The sequence below is a fragment of the Octodon degus genome, unplaced genomic scaffold (genome assembly GCF_000260255.1).
Source record: "Octodon degus isolate 3935 unplaced genomic scaffold, OctDeg1.0 scaffold00001, whole genome shotgun sequence".
In the NCBI taxonomy this organism is placed as follows: domain Eukaryota; kingdom Metazoa; phylum Chordata; class Mammalia; order Rodentia; family Octodontidae; genus Octodon; species Octodon degus.
This window is the reverse complement of record NW_004524577.1, coordinates 11,553,874-11,576,436: the sequence shown is the minus strand read 5'-3', so window position 1 is coordinate 11,576,436 and position 22,563 is coordinate 11,553,874. Positions and strand designations below refer to the sequence as shown.

The 22,563-nt window shown below is 44.2% G+C and overlaps 1 protein-coding gene across 9 annotated transcripts in view; it reads left to right on the top strand.

Moving 5' to 3' along the window:
* The window catches only part of Dst (dystonin), a 482,621-nt gene that overhangs the window by 253,447 nt on the left and 206,611 nt on the right, over window positions 1–22,563 (top strand). For 8 of the 9 annotated variants that reach the window (XM_004623003.3, XM_023701151.1, XM_023700937.1 and 5 more), the window contains one exon: window positions 13,283–13,449. In XM_004623003.3, coding sequence (XP_004623060.1) covers window positions 13,283–13,449 — 167 coding nt within the window. Of the gene's footprint in view, window positions 1–673; window positions 1,552–13,282; window positions 13,450–22,563 lie in introns of those variants that run through there. The other variant, XM_023700901.1, reaches the window with a different exon arrangement.

Below are 22,563 nucleotides of genomic sequence, written 5' to 3'. Positions count from 1 at the left end.
TTACCTTGGGTAATAAATAATTTCATGCATCTGTTGGCTCTTCTGAAGATCCTAATGATCAGATAATAGCAGTGGCTTAGAAATTTATGTTGTCTGACAAATAGTCCAAGCTTTTTTTTTTTTTTAACAAGATTGATTTTAGCGACAACTTTATTATTATCTCTCCTGCTAATTACAGAATCATATTTTTATACTTCTTTTGAATAAGAATCAATGTAATTAGAGATTTTCAAGCTTTTGGTTGTGTACAAAATAAAAAAACTGGGTGGTGTTTCCTAAGGATAGCAGTTATGTGGTAGAGGCTGCCTAAGGCGATTTGAAAGGCACTTTGAAACTAAATTCTAAAGGCCCTGTGCTAAGTCTCTCTTGACTGGAGTTTGCTTTCTCTTTGTGCTCAGATTTGTTGAACCACCAGTAGTTTCAAAGGTTAAGGCAGACTTTGATAAAGTCTGCGTTTCAGGAAACAGGGTCATAATCTTCTCCAGCAGTAAACCTCAGGATTTGCCCTGGAAGCGCCCCAGTGTTGTAATTTGACAGGGAGCAGTGATGTTTGCTTCAGAGGATTGGTGCTCAGAAATGAGCCATGGCGTCTAATGAGACACAGGGACCGGGCTGGGCAGGCTGCCACGGCCTTTCTTGTGTGTGCCTTTCCCATAAGCAAGATGGCCACAGGCTGAGGAGGTTGGCCACGAAGCCTGTGGGGAATTAGCGGCCGGCCTGGAGCGTTCAGACTTCAGAGGAAGCTCCGGTTTTGAAATGAGTGAGTTTGTGAAGCTGTGATTTCCTTCAGATCAAATGGGGAATGTGTGTGGCTGCGTGAGAGCTGAGAGGGAAGAGCAGTACTTAGATCCTGCCAAAACTCCGCTGAGCCCTGACAGACGCTCTCCTGGAAGAAAGTATTTCAGAGCACAGGCGACCCGGAAGAGTGTAGGTGACCCAGAGTCGACGCAGCAGAAGAGGGAAGATGAAGGCACGAAGGGTGACATGCAGCTTTTAGGGCGGCAGCCAGCTCCTCTGTGCAGAGCGCAGGCACCGACGGACTCTGCTGCCCCACGCCCCACCCTGGAAGATGGTTTTCAGCAAGAGACGACACAGGCTGTAGCTGACAGGGCCAGACCGAAACTTGTCCCCGCTGCTGCAAGCAGTTGGTCTCATGCAGGGAAAGCGTCCCCTGTTAAGCACAGGGAGACAGAAGCACAGAAGGGTGCTCCAGATGGAAAGAGTTCAGAGACAGAGAACACTCACTGTTGTGCAGGGAGCAAGCAGCGTGTGGGTGATGTCGACGCAGGAGAAGGGACATTCCAGAGAAAAGCTGGGGTTTTTCCTTTCCAGAAGGCAGCCAGCTTAAGCTCCCTTCACTGTGGTACTGAGAAATCACTTGAAAAAAGTAGCTTTGCTGAAAACCCATCAAAAACTTGGAGCCGAGTCCAAGAAAGGCAAAACACTGAGAAGTTTTGCCCTTGTGAAACTCACCATTTTCAGTTTAAAAAAAGGAGATGCTGCTCCCTCTGTACTGTGTCCTCAGTTTCGAAGGACACATTTGGCAATGAGGTAAGTGAGGCGCAGCGCCTGAGCTTAGCGTGTAAATAAGTGGGCTGCGTGTTCTTGCCAGACTGAGAGTTTGTGATTTATCCTTTTCAAGTCATTTGATACTCATTTATGTGAATACTATATACTTCTTTGCATACCTTTACTTATTGCAGTTGTATTTTATATTTTCCACATCCCTTTTCTTGAACTTCTTAGGGACTATCCTATAAAATATTAATTATATTGTAGGCAAAAGTTACATCAGAGAATAGTCATGGCCATTGAATACTTGAAACTGTCAGTCATGCTAATCTGATCGTTAGAAATTGTATGCGTGTATTGTATGCATATATATGCACAGTGCATATATGTCATAGTGCTCACTGTAAATAGGTGTAATTATGTGTCAGTTAAAAACTGCAAAATTAAAAAAATGAAAGCAGTCATGAAAAGACAGTGGCTTGGCTGTTGTACGAGATCTTGAGTATGTATGATACAGTACTATTCCCAGGTGATTCTGATTTGCTATTTCATAAGTTTGAAAAGTCAAAGCCCAGGTCTGTACCAGTTTTCATGCACAAAAACATACACAAACATACACACATTTTTGCCTTCAGCTCTGTGTGTGCTGAGGGTGGAGGCAGAAGAAACTACTCAAATGTCTTCGGTCCCTTTGCTTCTGGGGTTGTTCTTTGGCTCCAGTATGCATCCAGAAACCGTTAGGGCATCATTTCTTAAGAATTTGAATATGACACATACCACCAGGAAGTCAAGATCTTTATCCGTAACACTGGTACTTACCTTTAGACAAAGTTATGTATCTGGGGTTATTTGTCTTAAATGACAAGCACTTTCAACATATAAGTAGTAGGGAGTTGACAGATTTTTCCTTAAGCTATTTCTAACTTTATTATTATTATTTTTAACACAATCTAGAAATAAATGGTGTCTGTGCTGTTTAACGTTCTCGGGCGGGCCCTTGTGTCACGAGGAGCGGTCATTTGCAGTGACAGGGATTTTATAGGGGTGAGAGTACACAGCTGTCATTGACCTTGCTGCTGAGTTCTCCATGAGGTGTCCCAGCTTCTGTACACCACACACCCTTGCCAGTATTATGTCACCAGCTCTGTTTACATTTTACAGTGGTTATGTTTTAGAAAGGAAAGCATCAGCCTGTTGTTACCGGTGTGGGGCTAACATAAAGGCCCGTGTAAGAGCACTGCTTGCTTGCTACATGTCTATGCATGTCGGCACTTAATTTACTTTCACATATGTTTTTCAGCTGTTTTTGTTTCTGAGGAGGTGTACTTTGCTTTAAAAAAGCTGCATAGTTTTTAATTTTTTTTCATTCATAGAAATCCTAAAATAAATTCTCCTCACTGCAAGGATTTCACTCGCAGTCCTAGGTTTCACTGAATTTTGAAATTTCAAGGGAGGGGAGGGAAAGGGAATGAGAAAAGGAATTGAGGTGTGCATTGCATGTGCACACAAGGACTGTGAGCATTGCCTACTATGTATGTCCTGATAAAAATTTCTTAAATAATGGAGATATGGAGGTACGTAACAAAACTTGGCGTCCTTTGGATCAAAATTGAGGAGATAGTTATTATTTCATTGGAGGTGTTTGACCTCTCCTTTCCCTTCATTGCGAAGGACACTGCTGTGTGACATAGCCGGAATCCAGCAGTTTGATACTTCCCCTACAGCCTTCTATTCATTTGGCAGTGTCCTGCTTTCTTTACTTAACTGTCTTTGATTCAGGCTGCTCTCAGAACTGTGGATCTTGCATTCGATTCTTCATTTTTCATTGTAGAACTAGGTGAAATTGAGAGTTCCTCGTCCTTCACTAGTATTTCATACTCACAATGTTCTGTTGGCTAACACTCCTGTTTATTCCTTCTTCAAGTTCTTGTTGATACGATTCCTGTTTGACTCAGTACTCTTAGTTATAGGCAGGGTTGAGCTTATTGATCTTTCAGTTAGCTTCTGAGTAGAATAGCATACAGTTCTCTGAGCTCACTGTAACTGGTTTTGACCTCCCCTGTCCTGTGATGGTTGTTCTCAGTGTGGTTGGCCGGCTTAGCACCACCTTGATTCCTTGCAGTGGTGCGCTGGCCCACAGTGGCCCTTCAGCCTGGGCCTCTGTGGAAGCCAGCCAGCCTGCCCTTCTTATTTGCTGGTGAGTAGAAGTCCTACTCGTCAACTGCTGTATATTTATTAGCTTAAGTAGGTGAACTTTTAAAAAAGTAGTGTCTTAGGTTTGTAGGTTGCTTTAGAATTGAAAATGCTTTTAGAAAAACTGTGCAATTTCAGCTTCACAACTACTATATGAAACGGGCAAAACAATTAGACAAAATGATGTAGTACATACTCACAGAAGCAACATACTAAGGCAGTATAGTAAATGGGATTAGCTGGGTTAAACTGTCACACAACGTCTACTTCGCGTAATTGTTAAAGCCATGATTGCGTATGGTGGCCTGTCTACAGTCCGAGCTACTCAGGAGGCTGAGCAGGAAGATCACTTGAGCCCAGGAGTTGAGGTATAGTGCTGTGTGCTCATTGCAGTGTCTATACTAAGTTCAGCATAAGGAGGGGTGAACAGACCTCGTTCAGAGATGAAGTGGGTCACAATCAACCCATGCTGCTTGTCACTGCTCCAGTGAATGGCACTGTACCCCAAACTGAGCAGGCTAGCAAGACCCATCTCTTAAGAAGTGTGAGAGGGGAATAGATCAGAGCTTGGTGTCCCTAGGGTCACCTGAAGGGTGTGTATCACAAGCAAGGGTGTCATCACTTTGGGGGAGCCTTTTTCAGGGATTCCGTGGAGATCAACAAGCTTCCCATATTTTTTGACGTCTCCTGCCTTTGCTTGGAGATGTCTCCACAAAACATTTTTCTTTAATTTCGTTGCCTAAACTTGCCAGTTTGACATCAGCAGAGATAATGGATTCTTTATTGACATCTCACTTGACCACATGCCAGAGCTACCTGAGGATATTTCAAGTCACCACTGAGGATGCCGTCCCTGTGATTCTGCTGTACTCAGGGTGGAGCTGTGTAGGTGACTCTGACATCAGGACAGTGTCAGGCTTCTTGGTGTTTGTAGTACCTTTCAGAGTGAGGTCCCGGGGTCCCTTAGGATAGCCATCCTACCCAGGATTTGCCTTAGAGCCTCTTTTGGGGGTGGAGAGAATGTTGTGTGGCATGTTTTAAAAACAAATGGTGAGAATCGGCATCATCGTTGGTTAACATTTGCTGTCTCATCTTCTCAGTGTAGGTTTTTCTGGTAAGTGGTGGATTATGGTCCCCAAAGGCAGGGTGTCAGAGTTCTCATACTCAGGCTTTGCCATCAGAAAGCATTATGGGGCCGGGGAGATGGCTCAGTAGGATAAGCGCTTCCCTGGCAAGTGCAAGGGCCTGAGTTCAATCCCTGGTTCCGCAAAAAAAAACCCAAAAACAAACAAACAAACAAAAAACATTATGGAACTATGGAACTCGGGGCAGTCTTCATTTCTATAGGCCACAGATTTTTTTTTTTTTTAATTGATTCAGGGTCTCCCTACTGTCTGACGTGAACCACCACACCTGGTTTCAGGGCCAGCATAGTGTGCCTGCGGTTGCGGGGCCAGCATGGCTTGTGGTGCTCAGGATAGGACTCTGGATCCTTTGCTTGCAGCGCAGGCGCTTATGCCACCAAGCTATCTCCCCAGCTCTGGTTCTGTTTTCTATAAAAGGAGGACAGTGGGACCAGATCATGATTCTAATATTACTAAAGTGTTTTTTTTTTTTTTTTTTTTTAAGTCCTACTAAGTGCTAGGCACACCCACATTACATTATAGTTTAATTTTAAAGCAAGCATGTGAAGTAGATCTGTCGTTAGTTTTATAAAAAAATTGCTCAACTTACTCAGCTAGTAAGCGATCGATGGAGCTTGGGCTTGTCTGCAGGCAGACCCCGAGCTGAACTCTTTACTGGTGTGATTTGTATTCCTTTTCATACATGTATCTCTTTCAGCCTTAAGTTTCTGTGAGTCAATGTACATGACATATACTTTTTTTTTTTTTTTTTTTTTTTACTTCTTTAGTGTTTTTATGTCTTTCTTCCCCCTTTTCATTTTCTCTGAAAAATATATTGTTACTGTATTGGACCAAAACTCACACTCTGCGCTCAGTAGAGCGCAGCGCTTCCTGTAGCCCGGGTAGCCCAGCGTTGCTTCGCGGCAGCTGGTGGGGCTGCAGCCCCACACAGAGCTGCGCCCTTGGGAGGGAGGCCTCTCAGTGCTGGCGAGCTTCACCTGGCCACGAGCTGGTTAGTGAAAAGTGAACTGCTTTCCTGCTCATTTTCATTCTTTGCTGAACTGTGGGTTGATAGAGCAGTTACTAAAGGGCAGAAGCCAAGAAGAGCATGGTATGTAGGAGTGTGCATTCGATACAGGTTGTATTAGCAGGATCTGGATAATAAAGAGTTTAGTAGTTTTATTATTGAGCTTTTGTATTAAAAACTAAAAATTGTAAACTATCTCAGAATGTGAAAAAACACATTATTATCCACATTAAAATACATTTACTCATTATTGTTTCTCTAACCAAGTCTTCCCTGAGGTGTAGGCCATGGAATTCATACTGAGACTTGGAAGACTAGAATAAAATCTCAGAGCTTCAGTCTTGCCAGTGCTGACTTTGCCCCCAGCGGCAGTTCATTCTGCAGTGGACCACTTCAGTTCATTTGGAACCATTTTGTTTCTTTTTTAAAGGTGCAAATGCATTTATGGATACTCTAGTTAATCTTGGCCGTTTAGATTTCATAACTAGCTTGTAAAAATTTAGTTTTTAAGTAATTGTGTAGAATTTGGGTCCCTAGCAGCATTATAAATGCTTTTTATCTTTAAAATTAAATTTAAGATCTGCAAAAGTTTAAGGTCCTTTGCCACATAAAAAAGATAGTTTTCATGTTAGTTTTTCTTGTATAAGAAATAGAATTTGCTCATGGTAGCCATCAATTTAGAGTTCAATTGTTTTTTCCCTTTTCTTTCCTTTGTTCTTTTTTTCTTCTGTTTGACTCTTTCTTTCACCACTTAGGTTATTTGTAACCAGCTAGAATTTTCAAAATGTCTGAGCCATCTTTGCAGTTAAAAATATTTTATGCAGTAGTTTCACACATTTTTTAGAAAACACTTGGAAACAGACAGTAAAAATATGTTGGGCACATTTATTTCTGCCAAAATAGTTAAAATATTTTTGAAGAAATCATCTTTGGAAGCTTGAGAAGCCTTGGAAACATTTGCATGTGTTGACAAATCAAACGTGGAAGTCACTTTTGCCTGACTGTAGCGCCAGGCAAGGCCGTGGCGACTCCCCTCACAGCTGCCTCTGCTCACTGCGGGGTGGTCCTGCGGCAGCCCCGTGACGTGGCGTCTTCGCAGAGGACCCTGTCACCAGTGGGAGAAGCTGAGTACCGTCTCAGCTGTCCCTGGCACACGTGCACCTGCCTCCGGCGCAGCGCGCGTCTCCTCCACGCGTAGCTATGGAGAGAGACCCCTGAGGAGGCCAGGGCTCTGCCCCCCTTTCCCGCCCACTGCTTTTATCCTCATTAATATCCAAACTTACTCATATAGGAGACGGTGTTTTTTATTTTTTAAAAAGAGCATATGAATTGAGTTTTCCTTTGGCAGTGTTTGCACCTGACTTCTAATGGAGAAGGCGTGTGCTCTGCAGACCCTTTGGCTCCCTCCCGGTTCTGCCCCCACTTCGTGGCCTAGGAGTTTCTGTTCTGTGGAGGGACGTGGTTCCTTGGTGGATGGGAATCCTTCCGAAATGCAGCAGAGAGGCGCTGAACGTGGGGTGGGGTGGAGGGGAGAAGCCCGATGAGGCTGGTGTCGCGTATTTAACCCGGGCCGTGTTTCCACACCTGAAAGACTGAGGGAGCTGCTGCCTGGGCGCCTGCACGAGGTCAGGTATGTGAGGCAGAGTCAGGAAACAGCGGAGTGCTGTGTGACCTTCACCCTGTTTGCTGTCCTACTCCTGTAGAAAAGGGGCAAAATCCCGTAGCCATGCTCTGACTAGAAGAGGAGCAGAGCTTTCGCAAGGACTCCTCCTCGCCCCGCTGTGCACAGCTGCAGTAGGCTTCTCTCTCATCTCTCAGAACCCCACCACTTTTCACTCTCATTTCTTCAGTGAATAGTTACTGAGTACCTGTGAAGTACCTGCCTACGTGCTGATCACCTTCCTCACATTCTAGAGTTTCAAATGTCGCTAGATTGAACATAAATACCCATGGGAAGAACCAGTTCTTGAACTACTTTTGATTTTCATGTCGGTAAGGCCTCATTTCAGAGGCATCAGTGGCATCAGTTCTGATGTGAGAAAAGCAGGGCCTGCTCTGTACCTGCGCTGGCCTCAAGCTTCTGGGCTCCACTGATCTTCCTGTCTCTGCCTCTCAAGGTGCATGGACTGCTGGTGTGCGCCATTGCCCACAGTGTGGTGGGAGCCTTTTTCATAAACCTTGACACCACGCTGGCGTGAGGACACAGGCGTGCTTGTTGCCTGTGCTCTGGACATGTGTGGTGTCCCCGTGTCAGCAGCTGTTTCTGTACAGAAGCTGCGAGCTGCCAGGCAAAGGAGTGCATGTGGGCTTGAGGAGCAGGGAAGGCTGGCTTGGGACTGTCATCTATATGACCTTTTCCTCAGCAGTGGTGCTCTGAAAGCGAGGTGGGCTGGTGGCATCGTAAGGATAGATTTTTTTTTTCTTTATTTAAATTTGAAGAAGCTTCACTCTTCTGGGCAGTTCTGACCTGGATTGTAGGAGCTCTTGGTTTATAGCCCAAGCCAGGGTGGCAAATGTTTGGCTGGAGTGCCATAGCCAGCTGTTTGGTTGTCCCTGAGAGCTGTGACAGGCTTGCCATCACTGGTAGGCTGCCGTCCAGCACTGCGCCAGGCCCTGGGTCCATCTTCTTGTTAGTCCCACCCTTTTCCCAAGTGGCTCCTTTCCTTCCAGTCTGAATTCTCCTTGCTCCCAGCTCCCACTCCCACTGCACTCTGTTCTTATGCTGCGCTTCTGTGCTGATAGTAATCCATTTCTGACTTTTGTAAACCCTCCAGCCCCAAGAATCTTCTCTTCTCTATGACCAACCCCACAAGGATCAGGCTAGGAATCGAGGCCAGGAGGGAATTTCATGTTGGGAGCAGTTATTTTTAAAGCTTGACTTTAGTTTTCAGTATTTTTAATTCACTTTTTTGAGCTTACTTACAGATGGAATGAAAAGGGGACACACAAGTGGTGACTTCTTTATTTTCAGGGTCCGTAGTCCTGAACTATGGGGAAAACTTTATATACCAGATACCTAGATTATTTTGTTGTGGCCCAGGTGGCTTCAAATTACTTTGCTAAATCTTTGGTGCACTTTGTAATAAAACTCCCCTTGTGACACTAATGAGCTAGACAAAAGCTCAGCTCCAAGACACACACCAAGGTCTGTCATGTCACCGCCAGAACCTTTCATCGGCCCAGAAGCCCTGTTCTAGCAGGTGGGAGCTTTTCTGAGGTTGATGCCATGCTGACCCTCTCTCTCACCACGGTGACTTCAGTTGCTGCAGCTGGTGCTGGAGTTCACTTGGTTTGTGGCGGTGTATTTTGTCCAAGTTAGGTTAGGAAACTGTACTAACCCAGACACTGAGACTAAAGCTAGAAATTGATTGCATGCACAGGGTGAGACAAGCCCTGTCCTAAATAAAGAGTACTAGAGGTAAGCCATGTGAACAGGCAGCTTCGGTCCAGAGAACACCAACCCTGAGAGAATCCCAGCAGTTGGTTGCTAGGCATAATGGGATGTCACATGACACCAGCCTACCCAGCGTATGAATACACGTGTGGCAATGGTGGTGGTTTTGTGTGTATGTGCTGGGGATGGGACTCTGGGCCTTGCAGGGGAGCGTGTTATCACTGAGTTTTATTCCCAGCCAAGACTGATTTGATGAAATATATCAACACATAGCGTTAATAATAAGTGAAAAAAATGCCCATCTGATTGAGTGACCATTTGACGGTGGATGCATTTTGCTGGTTGGGTTTGCATGCCAACCACAGTGGGAAGCCTCTGGGAGGGCACGATAGAATGGAAATGTTCAGGAGTATCCTGGCTGCCTAAATAAATCAGCGCAGATTCCAAACTCTCTTTAGATTTTTGGTCCTTTGTCCTACTTCTACCTCTGGCTGCATCCCAGGTCTCCCTGCTGCAGTAGCTCAGACGTGGCCATGCTCCAGGCTCCAGCAGGCCAGCAGGTGGCACAGGTGCATCCAGGCCCAGGGGACACAGACCATTCCAGCCTGTGGTTTTCAAACCACAGCTGAAGATTCAGGGACCTTATTTTTTATGTTACCAGACACTTTTGACCAGGTACCTTGTCCTCTTCTTAAAAATGATTCCTACACCCTCACCCCATGTCAGGTGCAGGCCAAACCCTAGGTCCAGCTCACACCCCGCCCACCGTCCTGTGTCCTCTCCTCTTCAGCCCCCTGCACATCGCCATCTGCAACCAGAAATTATCATTGCACACTGAAGCTTCATTGTCCATGCATGCCATGGATATTTCTGGAAGGTTTGGGAGTGGTGGCGGTATGGCCAAGAGAAGGGAAACCAAGTGAAGTAGGGACATGAGGACTCAGGGGAGGGGAGACCTTGCATCTGAGTGGAGCTACCAGGGACCTGGATGTGAGGCTGAGGGCATCAAGGGTCGCAGTCCATTTGTCATAGATGCTGGTTGAGGATTGCTGGCGAGAGGCTTGAAGGAGCAAATGCCAATGATAAAATTGTAATGGGAGCATTTTCTGTGTGCCCAAGCACTGTTAAAGAATGGCTTGTTTCATCTAATTTTCAGATCCACCCAAGGAGGAGACATCCTCATTTTTAAGTTTTAAAGATGAGGAAAAAGGATTTTGGAGAGATTTTGTGAATAGACTGTAGTAAGCATCCTGTTAACTTTTGGTGTTGAGAATGAATCCTGGGCAGATGAATCGAAGTCCTCTGAAGGACATTGTGCCGCCTCCAGGTTTTATGTGGAGCCAGCTGGGTACTTCCAGGAGTCCAGGCTGAATCGGGAGCCAGCATTTCCTGTCACTAGTGGGTGACTCAGGCTGTTTGGCAGAATACTTAGAATTTGAAAAAAGCGTTCTGTATGACCACAGCTGACTTACACAGCATTTTTTGCTTTTCATTTCTGTTTTGGTTACAGAGTGTAAGGACAAGTCTGATACATTCAGAGACATAGTGACTACTCTTGATGGTCTATTTTTAGAAATACCTTAAATTACCATGCAAGAATGACATTTAGCTAATTGGAACAGCAGGAGAAGCTGAAAACGAGTTAATGTGTTAGTCTTTGGTACATTAAAGCTTGGTTCATAACATCCTGAGTACACATTGTAAAATTATAGATTTTCAAACAGTGTACGTATGTGACAACCAAGGGGGCCGGGGAGATAGCTCGGTGGAAGGTCCTGAGTTTGATCCCTGGTACCACCAAAAAAAAGGTCTTCTCGTATGTGACATCTGAAACTGTGTGATAGCTATCAGAAATTCATCTGTTGGAAGCTTGCTCACTAAGAATGTATTGCTTTCTTGTGGTTGTTGCAGAACCATTTGCAGACCTGTAATGTCCTTCCTCGGGTAGAGTACTGTGCAGAACACAGACTTGTGCCAGTGGTTGAAGTTTATTCACTTCCATAATTAATGGACAATAACTTTTGCGAGTGAATTGTGTTGGAATCTTGAATCAGCAAAAAGCGACCTCTCTCCCACCCCATCTCTTGCATCTTTATATCTGTAAATGTCCCCCAGCTCCTGCATTCCAAGGGCTCCCAGCTGATAGGCACCTGTGATGAAATTTTACCTAGATGCCCAACTTCTTTTGCGCCACTGGCTAGATTAGTTTCTCTGAACTAATAAGATTTTGATCAGTTTCAAGTATAAATTTTAAGGCTATAATGTTTATTCCTCTCTACAGGGAGGGGGGAGAAGAATAAAGACAAGGTCTTGCTTCTTTTTATGCCAGTTATGACATTGTGCTCAGGGTGAATTCTCACACACACTGAGATGTACCCTCATCACCCTTTTACGAGTGAGGGGACAGCCATAAAGCTTTGAGCAATTGGAGCAAGTAAGCAGGGCCAGTATGCATGCATGGGCCATGCCGGCAAGGGTCACAGGCGTAATTTTAGACCAGGATATCTTTGAAAGTGGGGCAGAAAAGAGTGGTGCTTTTTCTCCACATTAAAATAAGAAAAATTCCTCCTATATTCTATAGAGTGGATTCATGTATGTAATTTTTTCTGATCCTGTAGAAATCAGCCTGAATTCCTAGGAACGATGATTAAAATTGAGACAGTTTTGCTTTCATGTCTTGGCCATTCGTTGAGGCCAGTGTCTTGAGTTGTGTCGTGTGGAGCTCCACATGGCAGGGCCTGGTTGTCTCTCACTGTGCTCTGGAGAAAGGGTGGGTGAGGGCCACCAGTCTGTCCTACCAGGGTGGTGGCTTGGTGCCTGGCCTGCCAAGGGGCCTAGCCTGCCACAGTCTTCATGCCCCAGATGTCAGGTTGGCTGGACCCTGGCTCTTGTGGGAGCTGAGAGGAATGAGGGGCTTCCTCTTTGAGCTCCACACTGCCCAGGTGGGAAAAGCTTCCTTTCAGAGATTTCTTATTCTCTACTGCTAGCTGTTTGACTCTGTATTTTGACTTCTTGCATTCTGTGTTGTGTTCACAGTATTTTTAGTAGTAATTTAGTAAGAGCTTAGCCCACAGAGGACCTTTAACATCATCTACGTTAGCCTCTGCCTTCCTCATTTTATAGATGAGGAGGGTGACTCATCGACGTGGAATGAGTTGTGCCAAGCCACAGCGCCGGTGGCTGGGACCAGGAGCCTGTCTCATGACTGGTCTGCGGATGTTGCTCCTGCCTCAGGATGATTTGTCGCTCTCTGTTTGCTTCCACTCTTACTTGTCTGTCCAGATGCTGGCCTGCCTCTTGCCGCCTTGATCCCTTGGCTTTGCATCTTGCTCTCACTGAGGGAGCAGTTGTTTGTTGGTATTAATCCCAGCTTTGGGATTACTGTGTAATCCCTAGTAAAGTCACTTTGGGCCTTAGTATAATTCTCTGCTTAAGGAGGACCCTAGTCCAAGAGATGCTGTTGGGAAAGTGCAAATCATGGAAACTAGTGGCTTATTTTATTATTCAGTGGAAAACTTAAACAATGAATACAAAACACAAGTAAAAATCAGCTGGTGAAGGTTTCTTGCTGAACAAGCTGAGCAAGACTCACAAGAAAATTGCTTTCAGCCAAATTATTATATAAGAGAGTTCACAGGAGAAGCCTTCTTTCTTTCTTTATTATACAGGCTACCTGCTGGATCAAATTCTGCTCTGTAGGTGGTAGTATAGAGTAATGTTTATTTCTAATCCATCGGATTTGGTGAAAACAGTTGCTTGAGTTGTTTCTATAGATCTGATCAGCAAAGTAGAATGCAGTAGTTTTCAGTGCTGGGAAGTTTTGGCATAGTAAAAAAGATGTTTTAAAATTGGAGACATAAAGTTATGTTCATTTTTGTCAGTCTGTTAAATTTAGTTTTACTGTATGTGAATGTATAAAGTATATTTAGCTAGTACATTAATTAAATAGCACCTGTGAGGTACCCACACACGGCACTCTGTCTGCGCTAGCTCCCTTCCTTCCTAATGGTTTACCCTTCCTGTTGTGTTTAGATATCTGACATCCATGTCACTGGAGAGTCAGAAGATATGTCTGCAAAAGAGCGGCTGCTGCTGTGGACGCAGCAGGCCACCGAGGGCTACGCCGGCGTGCGGTGTGAAAACTTCACCACCTGCTGGAGAGACGGAAAGCTGTTTAACGCCATCATCCATAAATACAGGTATGCTGCCCTTTATACAAAGATGAGCGGTTTCTTTCATTCCTTGATTGTAAAATAACCTTTTGCTAGCAAAGAAGCATTGTATGTGCCTGGTGGAGAATTAGCAAATGCAGATAAAGTACAGATGTCACGTGTTCACTGCTGAGAGATCAGCGCTGCAGACTTCAGTGCTCGTGCGCGCCTGCACGCCTGCCTTCTCTTTCGCTCTGTGTCTCTCTTTGTCTCTGTCTCTGTCTCTGTCTCTGTCTCTGTCTCTGTCTCTGTCTGTCCCCCTCTGCTCCCCATAACTGTAGTATGTTTTTGGATTTCGACAGTGACAGAATGCAGTAAACTCTGATGTATAGAATCTAGGTAGGTGACCTAGATTGCAGATCACAACTTTCCAAATCATGTTACCTGGTCGTGTTGTTACAGTGAGTGGCTGGGCTTACACTGACCGGTTTGGAGTAGTGAGCAGCTTTTTGGTGAGAATTAATAGCTAACGCCACACTTAAAGCTGCACAAAGCACTTACTGCCAGATAATACTCTGTGCACTTACACACGTTGATGCAATCTGCACAGCACACTATTGTCATCCTAATACAGTAACTGAGGCAGAGTAAATATTTGCTGTCTCATACCCAAAAGTAGTAGGCTTGGGGATCTGAATGCAGGCAGGCTGATGCTTGCGTCTGTGCTTCTCTTGCTTTGTAAGAAACTAAATCTAGGGCTGGCCAAGTAGCTCGGGATTGAAGTGCTTGCCCGCAGGCACAGGGGCCAGGGGTTCGATCTCTGGCTTGCCGTGCTGGCCTCGCCCCCGGGGCATGCTGAGATGGCAATTGAGACTGAGTGTGGTAGTGCGCACCTGTAATCCCAGCTCTTGGGAGGCTGTAAACAGGAGAATCACTACGAGTCTGATCTAGCAGTGAGACTCTGAAAACTCTGTAGGTGCTTCCCTAAAATACAAAAAAAAGAAAAGAGAAAGAAAGAAAGAAGAAACTAAATCCAAGAAAGAAAGAAAAAATTAATTTTTCAGGGCCAGGAATATAGCTCAGCAGTCATAAGTACCTGGCAAGCACAAGGTCCTGAGTTCAGTCCCTGGTACCGCAGAACAAAAACATAAACAAAAACAAACCCAACCTAAATCCACAGAAAATGTTGATTGAAAGCTCTGTATTTCTTTATGTCAGTTATTTTCCTTAATTTTACAAAGATTATATCGTACTTTTAATAAATGAATGTATTTCTAAAGAGCCTGAGCCAAAGCTATAAGCTTAACTAAATTGAGAAACTTATTTGATTATAATAAATAATTGTGTCAATTAGTTAATGGTTGGAAGCATTCTGTGAAGTTCTTTGTACGTATTCTCATTCAAATCCAGCAGTTCCACAGAGCAAGATCTGTTAGCACTCTAGTTTTGTAGATGAAGAGCCCGGGGCTTACCAGAGTCACAGTGGCAATAAGTTACAGCCAGGATTCAGGCCCAGCTCCGTTGGAATTGAATCCCACTCTTCTCTCCACTTCTCCTTTGCCTGCCTTGCCTCCTCTCCTCCCTTTCACTCCTCCCTTCTTTCGCCTCTTTTCTTTCCCCTTCATCTCTCTCTTCCTTGTTAGTTTGAAAATTTTAGCATTTACAAAATAGTAGTGAATCCTTCCCGTAACCATACCCAGGCGTGTTCCTATTTTTAAATACTACTACAGCCTTTTTCCTTTATGGAACAATATTTAAATAGAGGGGGTGGTGGGTTGTTGCATTAAAAAAAATCAGCCTGCCTGTACTAGGGCAAAATAAAGCATCAGATCTCCTTGAGTAACAAGCAGTGCTCACAGTTAATGGCGATGGACACTGCTGTTGTCAAGACTGTCCTTCCCTGGTGGCTCCGAACGGGAGGCTGTGGAGCTGGGTGCGTTCCGTACAGGGACAGGGACGTCACTGAGGCCAGTGAAGAAGATTTTCATTGTGGTAGCTTATGTCGTGGCATGTCTTCAGAGGGCGTTTTGTTTGGTGTTTGAAACTTTCTAGGTTTCAATCAGTTTTGGAAGCCAGTTGTTTTTCTAAAGTAATGTGCTTTTAACATCAGTGGTCTCTGAACAGTACTTATGAGGAATTAAAAGAACAAATTGGCATATGGAGGCTGTGTATTTTTTTGCTAAGCACTTAAATAAGTCATTGTGTATGGTGTTAAAGAACCTGGCATTTCTTAGGAATGTTTCATGTTGCTGAGCTCTTGTTGCTTTTGGTGAGCATTTTAACCTTGTAAATGTTATGTGTTTGAACTTTTAATTTGGCATAATGATCATTTTAGAAAACTGGTTAGCTTTTTAACTTTGAATTTCAATTTCCCTAGTTTGCTTTTTTTGGGGGGTGAGAAGTTGTGGAAAAAATACTATATATCAGGCTTATTGCATACATTTGTTGCTGAGGTTTTGTATCTGATAAAATATCATCTTGGTTTCTTTCAGTAGAAGAAACCTTTCATTGGTAGAACTTTAAAAAAAAAAATCTTTATTTTTCTTATTAAGACAAGTACTTTTCTTCCAGCATGTGGAAGAGTTGGTTGGCTAAGGTAGAAATGAACTTATTTTCTGCTGTTGAATGACTTGATTTCCTCTAAAGACAAAGTTATGAGCAAGCTGTTTCCACGAGTAGGTTTTGGGCTGTTGGGCAGCATTAATTACACAGAGAGAGTCGTATCTTGTCTCCTTGAGTTGTTTTTGCATAACAGGCATTCCCATAAGTTTGTGGTGATTTGAATTTGCTGTGGGGACAAATCTATTTAATTGGGCTTTGTTTTTGTATTTATTTAGATAAAAAGTTTATTGTTTATATAAACTTTGTCTTCTGAAATTATGGACTTAATCTGGCTACTGTAATAAAAATGAGCTGAGGTGATTGGTGGATCTGATTTCTGTGTGGGATGCTTGATGGGGAGGCATCAAGGAGCACCAGGGCTTGGCAGGAGGGAGCGTTGGTGGATGCAGAGGCCCCAGATCCTAGACAGACTAGGCAACATGGGTCCAGAGATGTAAAAATAAGCCAGGGCTAGGCATGGTGACACACACCTATAATCCCAGCACTCTAGGAGGCTGAGACAGGAAGATTGAAATTTCACTCTAGGCTGCGTACTTTAGTGACTTAGCAAGACTTGTCTCAAAATAACATACTGGGGGGAAAAAGGCCTGAGGATTCAGCTCAGTGCAGAGGCCTTGGGTTCAATCCTCAGTACTGTAAAGTAGACCAGTATTAGTTCTAATGAATGTGTATGTAATGTCTTCTAAAGATTTTGGAAATACTGAAATACTGATTTGATATAAGAACAGAGTAATGGCATCCTTTAGATTTTATATTAATGTAAATTATACTAACAGTGGTTAGCAGTAGTTACTAGTCAGCAGTTACTAATTTGGATTGCCTAGCACATTTTTATTAGTATTGTTACATAAACCATGACTTGAAAATTGTTAATTTTACCATAGAAACTAAATTTTTCTCTTCAAAGAAGATTTATATGGGCCAGCGAAAGAGCTCAGTGGATTAAAGTGCCTGGTTAGGTAGAGTGTAGCGGCTGGGGTCTGATCCCTGGTGTGCCATGCCGACCCTGCCCCCGAGGCTCGCTGAGACAGGAATTGATACTGGTGGCATACTCCTGCAATCCCAGCTCTTGGGATTCTAAACACAGGTGGATCACTACAAGTCCGATCATGCCAGGGAGATAGCTCAGTAGAATATGTGCGTGCCTGGCAAGTTTAAGGTCCTGAGTTCAATCCCTGGTACTGAAAAAAAAAAGGCAAACTACTAGTCAGATCTGTGTAGTGAGACCCTATAAACCCTGTAGATCCTTACTAAAACACACAAAAATGAACTATTACATAAAATAAAAGTAATAAGTCTATATAATAAGTAATTCCTAGCTATCATAGAATTAAAATGATCTGTGAAGCAAAAATAAAGTAACAAAAATAAAGTAAAGGTGAGTGTCCAAGAGATATATGCAGAATTTTGGGGCCATGCAGATGTTTTAATTTTGGCTTTAATTTATTTTATATATTTTGAGACAGAATCTTGCTGTGTAGTTTGGGCTGGCCTTGAACTGCCTAGCTAGCCCAGGTTGGCCCCAGACTTGCCATAATCCCCCTGCCTCAGCCTCCTAAGTCTGCAGTTACCATCTTGGGGAACCAAATGTAGGCTGTCCCAGGTTTTTTTTTTTTTTTTTTTTTTCCTACCGGGGATTGAACTCAGATCCTTGCGTTTGCCAGTCAGCCGCTTATCCTGCTGAGCCGTCTCCCCGGCCCTGTCCCAGCTTTTGAAACTATATACTTGCTTTCAAAATTATCTGAGTTCTCTGAAATACTAGATTGTATCTCTTTTTATTAATGAAGAAATAGAATCTCAGAGGGTTACTACCCACCTTCAAAGCAGTGGAACAGTTGCTCTGGATCCTCAGAACTTCATATCTTTTCCTGTAATTATCCTTAGATACTTTCTGTTAGGCAGATTTGATTTCAAGAAATGGAATGGTTTGATATGTGGCGGGGATAAATATAACTCTCAACCTGTTGGCTGTCAAATATGCTGAGTTTATGTTCTCCAAGGTCAAAGAATGAATCCTAAGAAACAGTGGAAATTAAGAGGAAGAAAAAATGTATTGAAATAACTCCTGAGAGGACCAGGAAGTGAGTTGCCAGTGAGCCCACTTTGTTTTTTTTTTTTTTTTTTTTTTTTTTTTTATTCATTTACGGATCTACACAGTGATCAGGGTCTCACTACTAGATCAGACTTGTAGTGATCCACCTGTTTACAGCCTCCCAAGTGTTGGGATTACAGACATGTGCCACCACGCCCAGTCTCAGTTGCCATATCATTGTGCCCCGGGGGTGGGGCCATCACAGCAGGCCCAGGGATCGAACCCCCAGCTCCTGCTGCTGAGCTATTTGGCTGGCCCAAGCCCACTTCTTAAAAGAAGCTTTATAGAACAAAATCACAAGGTGGTACAATGTGGGGTCAAAACTATGATCAGCCAATAATATTGAAAGTATAGCTCCTTACGTAACATTGATCCCGTGGGGAAGCAGGTCACATGTAGCACATGTACATGGAAAGAACAAAGACCTTTTAAGGAAGGAAGGACTGATGTCTATCTAGACTTTATTGGACCAGGTGATGCTGCTCACCTTGCTGCGTGGGGAGCGCGTAGGCCTGGTCATTCTGTCTTTGCCTTGAGGCCTGTCCTTCAACAGATGCATCTTGAGCCACAGCTGTGGTCTTGTCTTTTGTGTTGATTCTCTCGAGGGCCTGGTCATATCTGAGTGTCTGTAATATTTTTACCTACCTTAGCTGTCTATAAAAAATTGGCCAGAAGAATTGCAGTCGTGTAACCTTGAAGACTTACTTTAGTAAAGCTATATGAAAATTATTGCTGAATAAAAGAAAGGATTAAATATATACTCAGCTAACAACTGAAGCCTTTGCTCCTTGTTAAAAATGAGTGACATTAGTTGTTTATCTTAGTGTTAACAATGAAAATGGCATCAGCAACAATTCATAATGTAAAGAGGAAGACTGTAGCTGATAAAAGAAGTTAAAATATGTCGTCTAGCAGCAGAATCACACATGAGCTCTTCTGTAGTGTGGTGTGCCATCTCATCCTAAAGAGATGGAGAGCTTAGGCTGTGGCGTGGGTGATGGGAGTGGAAAAGTAATGATTTCATGGAAGAGGTTGTAAGGAACAGTTCTGCAGTTTATGTTGCCCATTAACGCTGTGTTAGGAAGTTGTCTTCCTCATTTCTTTCTTTCTTTTTTTTTTGGTCCGAATGCCTTCAGGGCAGGTTTGGCTGGCTGGAGTGTTGTGGGGATTGAACTACAGCAGCCTGAAACTGACAAGCTTTGTTGAAGCAGCCCCTTAAAGAACTGAGCTGAGAGGCAGGCCCCCATAAATGTGTCTCAGTGTGGAACTGGGGATTGAACTCAGGCCCTTGCATTTGCCAGGCCAGTGTTTATTCTACTGAGCCATCTCCCCGGCCCCATCTTCCTCATTTCTTGTAGGAACTTCTACTTGTTATATTCAGTTTTCGGTGGCAAGGGTTCACGTCATAGCAAACCACAGGTCTGTACTGGTCTGCTTGTTTCTGTTTATATAGCTTGCATGTTCTTTAATGCATTATAAAATCTTTTCACTGAAAGCCACGTCTGATAAGGAATTTCAGTTAAGTAGGCCTCACCATTGCCTATGACCATAGAAACTGCTCAGAAAAGCAGCAAGGAAGACAGACGTGTTGTACTGGGTTTAGATGACAAGGGTGTCACAGAAGTATTCAGTGAGTAAGTAGCTTACAGGCAGGAGAAGACGAAGTAGAATTTCCCGAGAACCAACAGTGGGGGGCTTTGGGCTCTGGCCACGGGGCATTGGTAGGCCACCGGGGGGATAGGAGAGGTGTAGAAGAGTCGCCTCCGTGGCTGCTGCATGTTCTTCAGAGGTAGGAGTTGTAAGCAGAGCGCTCAGCTACGTGCTCCGGAAGATAGGTTTGCTGTCTTCTGAGGGAGAAAGCTGTGCCGTCTATTTGAAAGTTCAGCTCAGAATTTTGTGGCTTCTGTTGGTCTCTCTGAGTGGATCAATTTGTCCCAGAGCACTGGTGAAAGCACATTTCCAGTACACCAGCCCAGACGTTGTCTGAGCAGGTTCGAGTGTGAATATGTCCCCACAGGCCAGAAGGAAGCGTGCAGCACGTGCCAGAGGCCGGGATATGGAAAGACACTGTGTGTCAAGGCGGAGGACCTGGGCATGCATGTCTTGGGAAGAAATACTTTTCTGCTTGCTCGTTTCTGCCTGTCCCATTCTTGTTTTTAATCTATCCCATTCATTTGTTCGAGTCTCCTTGGCCGCAGGCATTCTTTTCATAGGCATGTTTAAAACACATTAGCCAGGTCAGACTGGAAATCTCGGGAATAGCTTGTGTACAAGAGCGGACCATTTAAATGGTTTCTAATTAGGCAGTATGTAACTTGAGTAGCAATTAGTTTGTTCTTTGTTTTCATTTTGAATTAGAAATTAACAGAGTTATCATATTTTATTTTATTAAATGTTTAAAGATGCTTTAATTGGGGAAGTTGGACTATTAAGGCTGTGGTTGGGGTCACCGTAATGATCTGACCTGGAGGCTGGTGGCTGACTCACATGCTTGGATGGAGTCCACTGAGAAGCTGGATTGAACAGGTCGAGTACTGGGAGGAGGCCCTGCGGGGTCTGAAATGTTCTCCCAGGACGTTTGGTTGGCGTTGACTGGGTGTTTCCTTTAGTCCTCAGGCAACAGGATCCAGATTGATGAGGGTGTGCAGATTGTGTGTGTGTGTGTGTGGGGGGGTCCTGTTCACTTCTCTCTTTTCTTTCTCTTCAGACTTTTTATGTTAGAGGAGCAGCCAGCTTGTGTCGGTTTGTCTTCTATAGCCCACTGTCGTGACTCACTTCTTTTTTCCTTTCTCTTTTTGGTACCAGAAATTGAACTCGGCCTGACACTTGCCAGGCAGGCCCTTTCATCTCATTTATAAGTGCATATTTCTCATTTTGTTCTGTAACAGGAAGTAGCTTAAGATTGTATTTTCTATAATAATTAAAATAGATAAAAATAAATCAATCTCTACCCCCTGTGTCGGAGAGGTGGTGTGTATACTTCAGCCACTGAGATTTACTTAATTTTTACTCTTAGCCAGTTCACTAAAACACAGGTGCTGGAGGAGTCGCTTCTCCCTTCCATCAGTACTGTGTTCTGTATGTATTAAGGTCTACGAGGAGGTAGGGGTGATGCTTCTTTGTACGTTGAAAAGTCTTAATTCTTCAAGAATCTTTTAATTATCACAGTGGTTAGAATCCAGTCTTGAAGTAACAACAGAACTTCTTACACATGAGTAGTGTTTTCACCTTTGCTCTCTGCTTTCATGGTCACATTGCAGGCAGGAAAAAAAAAAAAAAAAAGGAAATCTACTTAAATAAAGTCAGGCACCTGGGGAGAGAACAAAGGGGAATTATCCCACAGCTTGTTGCCACCTTGGAGTTCTTGGCTTTGTTTCAGTTCAGTAATACATGCCCAAATATGAGCACAGAGCAGGAGCCACGCCCTGCTTCACAGTTGTGTGTGTGTGTGTGTGTGTGTGTGTGTGTGTGACTTCTGAATGCTTGCATTTATTTGCTCAAAGCTGGGGAGGAGACGGTTCTGTGGCCCTTTCTTTGGAAGCGTGGTGGAAGATGAGATGGCCGTACCAATAAGAGCAGGAAGAAGATGCTGAGCCGGGACACTCTTTGGTCCTCATCCTCATCCTCAGGAACTGGCTGTGGGAACTGCCACCCTGGCACGGGAGCGAGGCACGTGGAGCGCAGGCTCTTCCTGTGTGACCTGTGGAAGGCCTGAGTCCTCTGTGTCTGTCTGTGTGTGAGCTCTGTGACTGGTCTCTGGGTACCTGCGATGCAGTTTTCTTTATTTTTCCTTTAAACTTGTATAGAATCCCTTCTTTGGCTTCTTGCAAACTGCCGAGTATACGTTACTGTTCTAGCAGAGCCTGAGCCTGTGTGAGCCCCGCTGCCCGCTTGTCTGTGCATGCCCCAAGCACGGAGTGCCTGTCACAGGGCCGCGCCGTTCAGCACCAGCTGCTGTGTGCCCACAGGCCTTTTCTGTCCCTGCCCCGTGCTCCTTCCCTCTTTTACTGCCGTCCTCACTGTTCTTCCTGTACCTTTTCATCGCTGGGAAGGCAGAAGAAGGAAGTCTTTCTTCTTGCCACCAGAGCTACCGACCTGCCTTCATCTGCGTCCTCCTGACCTTGCTCCTCCAGGACACGGCTGCCCGTGTGAGCCAGCGGCTCCTGCTGCTGAGCCTTCATCTCACCGTGCTCGACTCAGAACTGCTTCCCACGTGTGCTCAGCCCTGCCCTGGACTAGGTCTTTCTTACTTGATTTTAACCAGGCTAACACCTCTGCTGTAATAAAATAATCACAAACATTCTCCCTAACTCCATGCTTATTTTTCTCAACTACTTCCTTTCTTACCATGCCAAACTCTTACAAAAGAGTTGTCTATAGCCTCCATCTTTACTTGGTATTTATGCCTCAAGTCACTCTGGTAGTTCTGGTTCTGGTTCCATAATCCA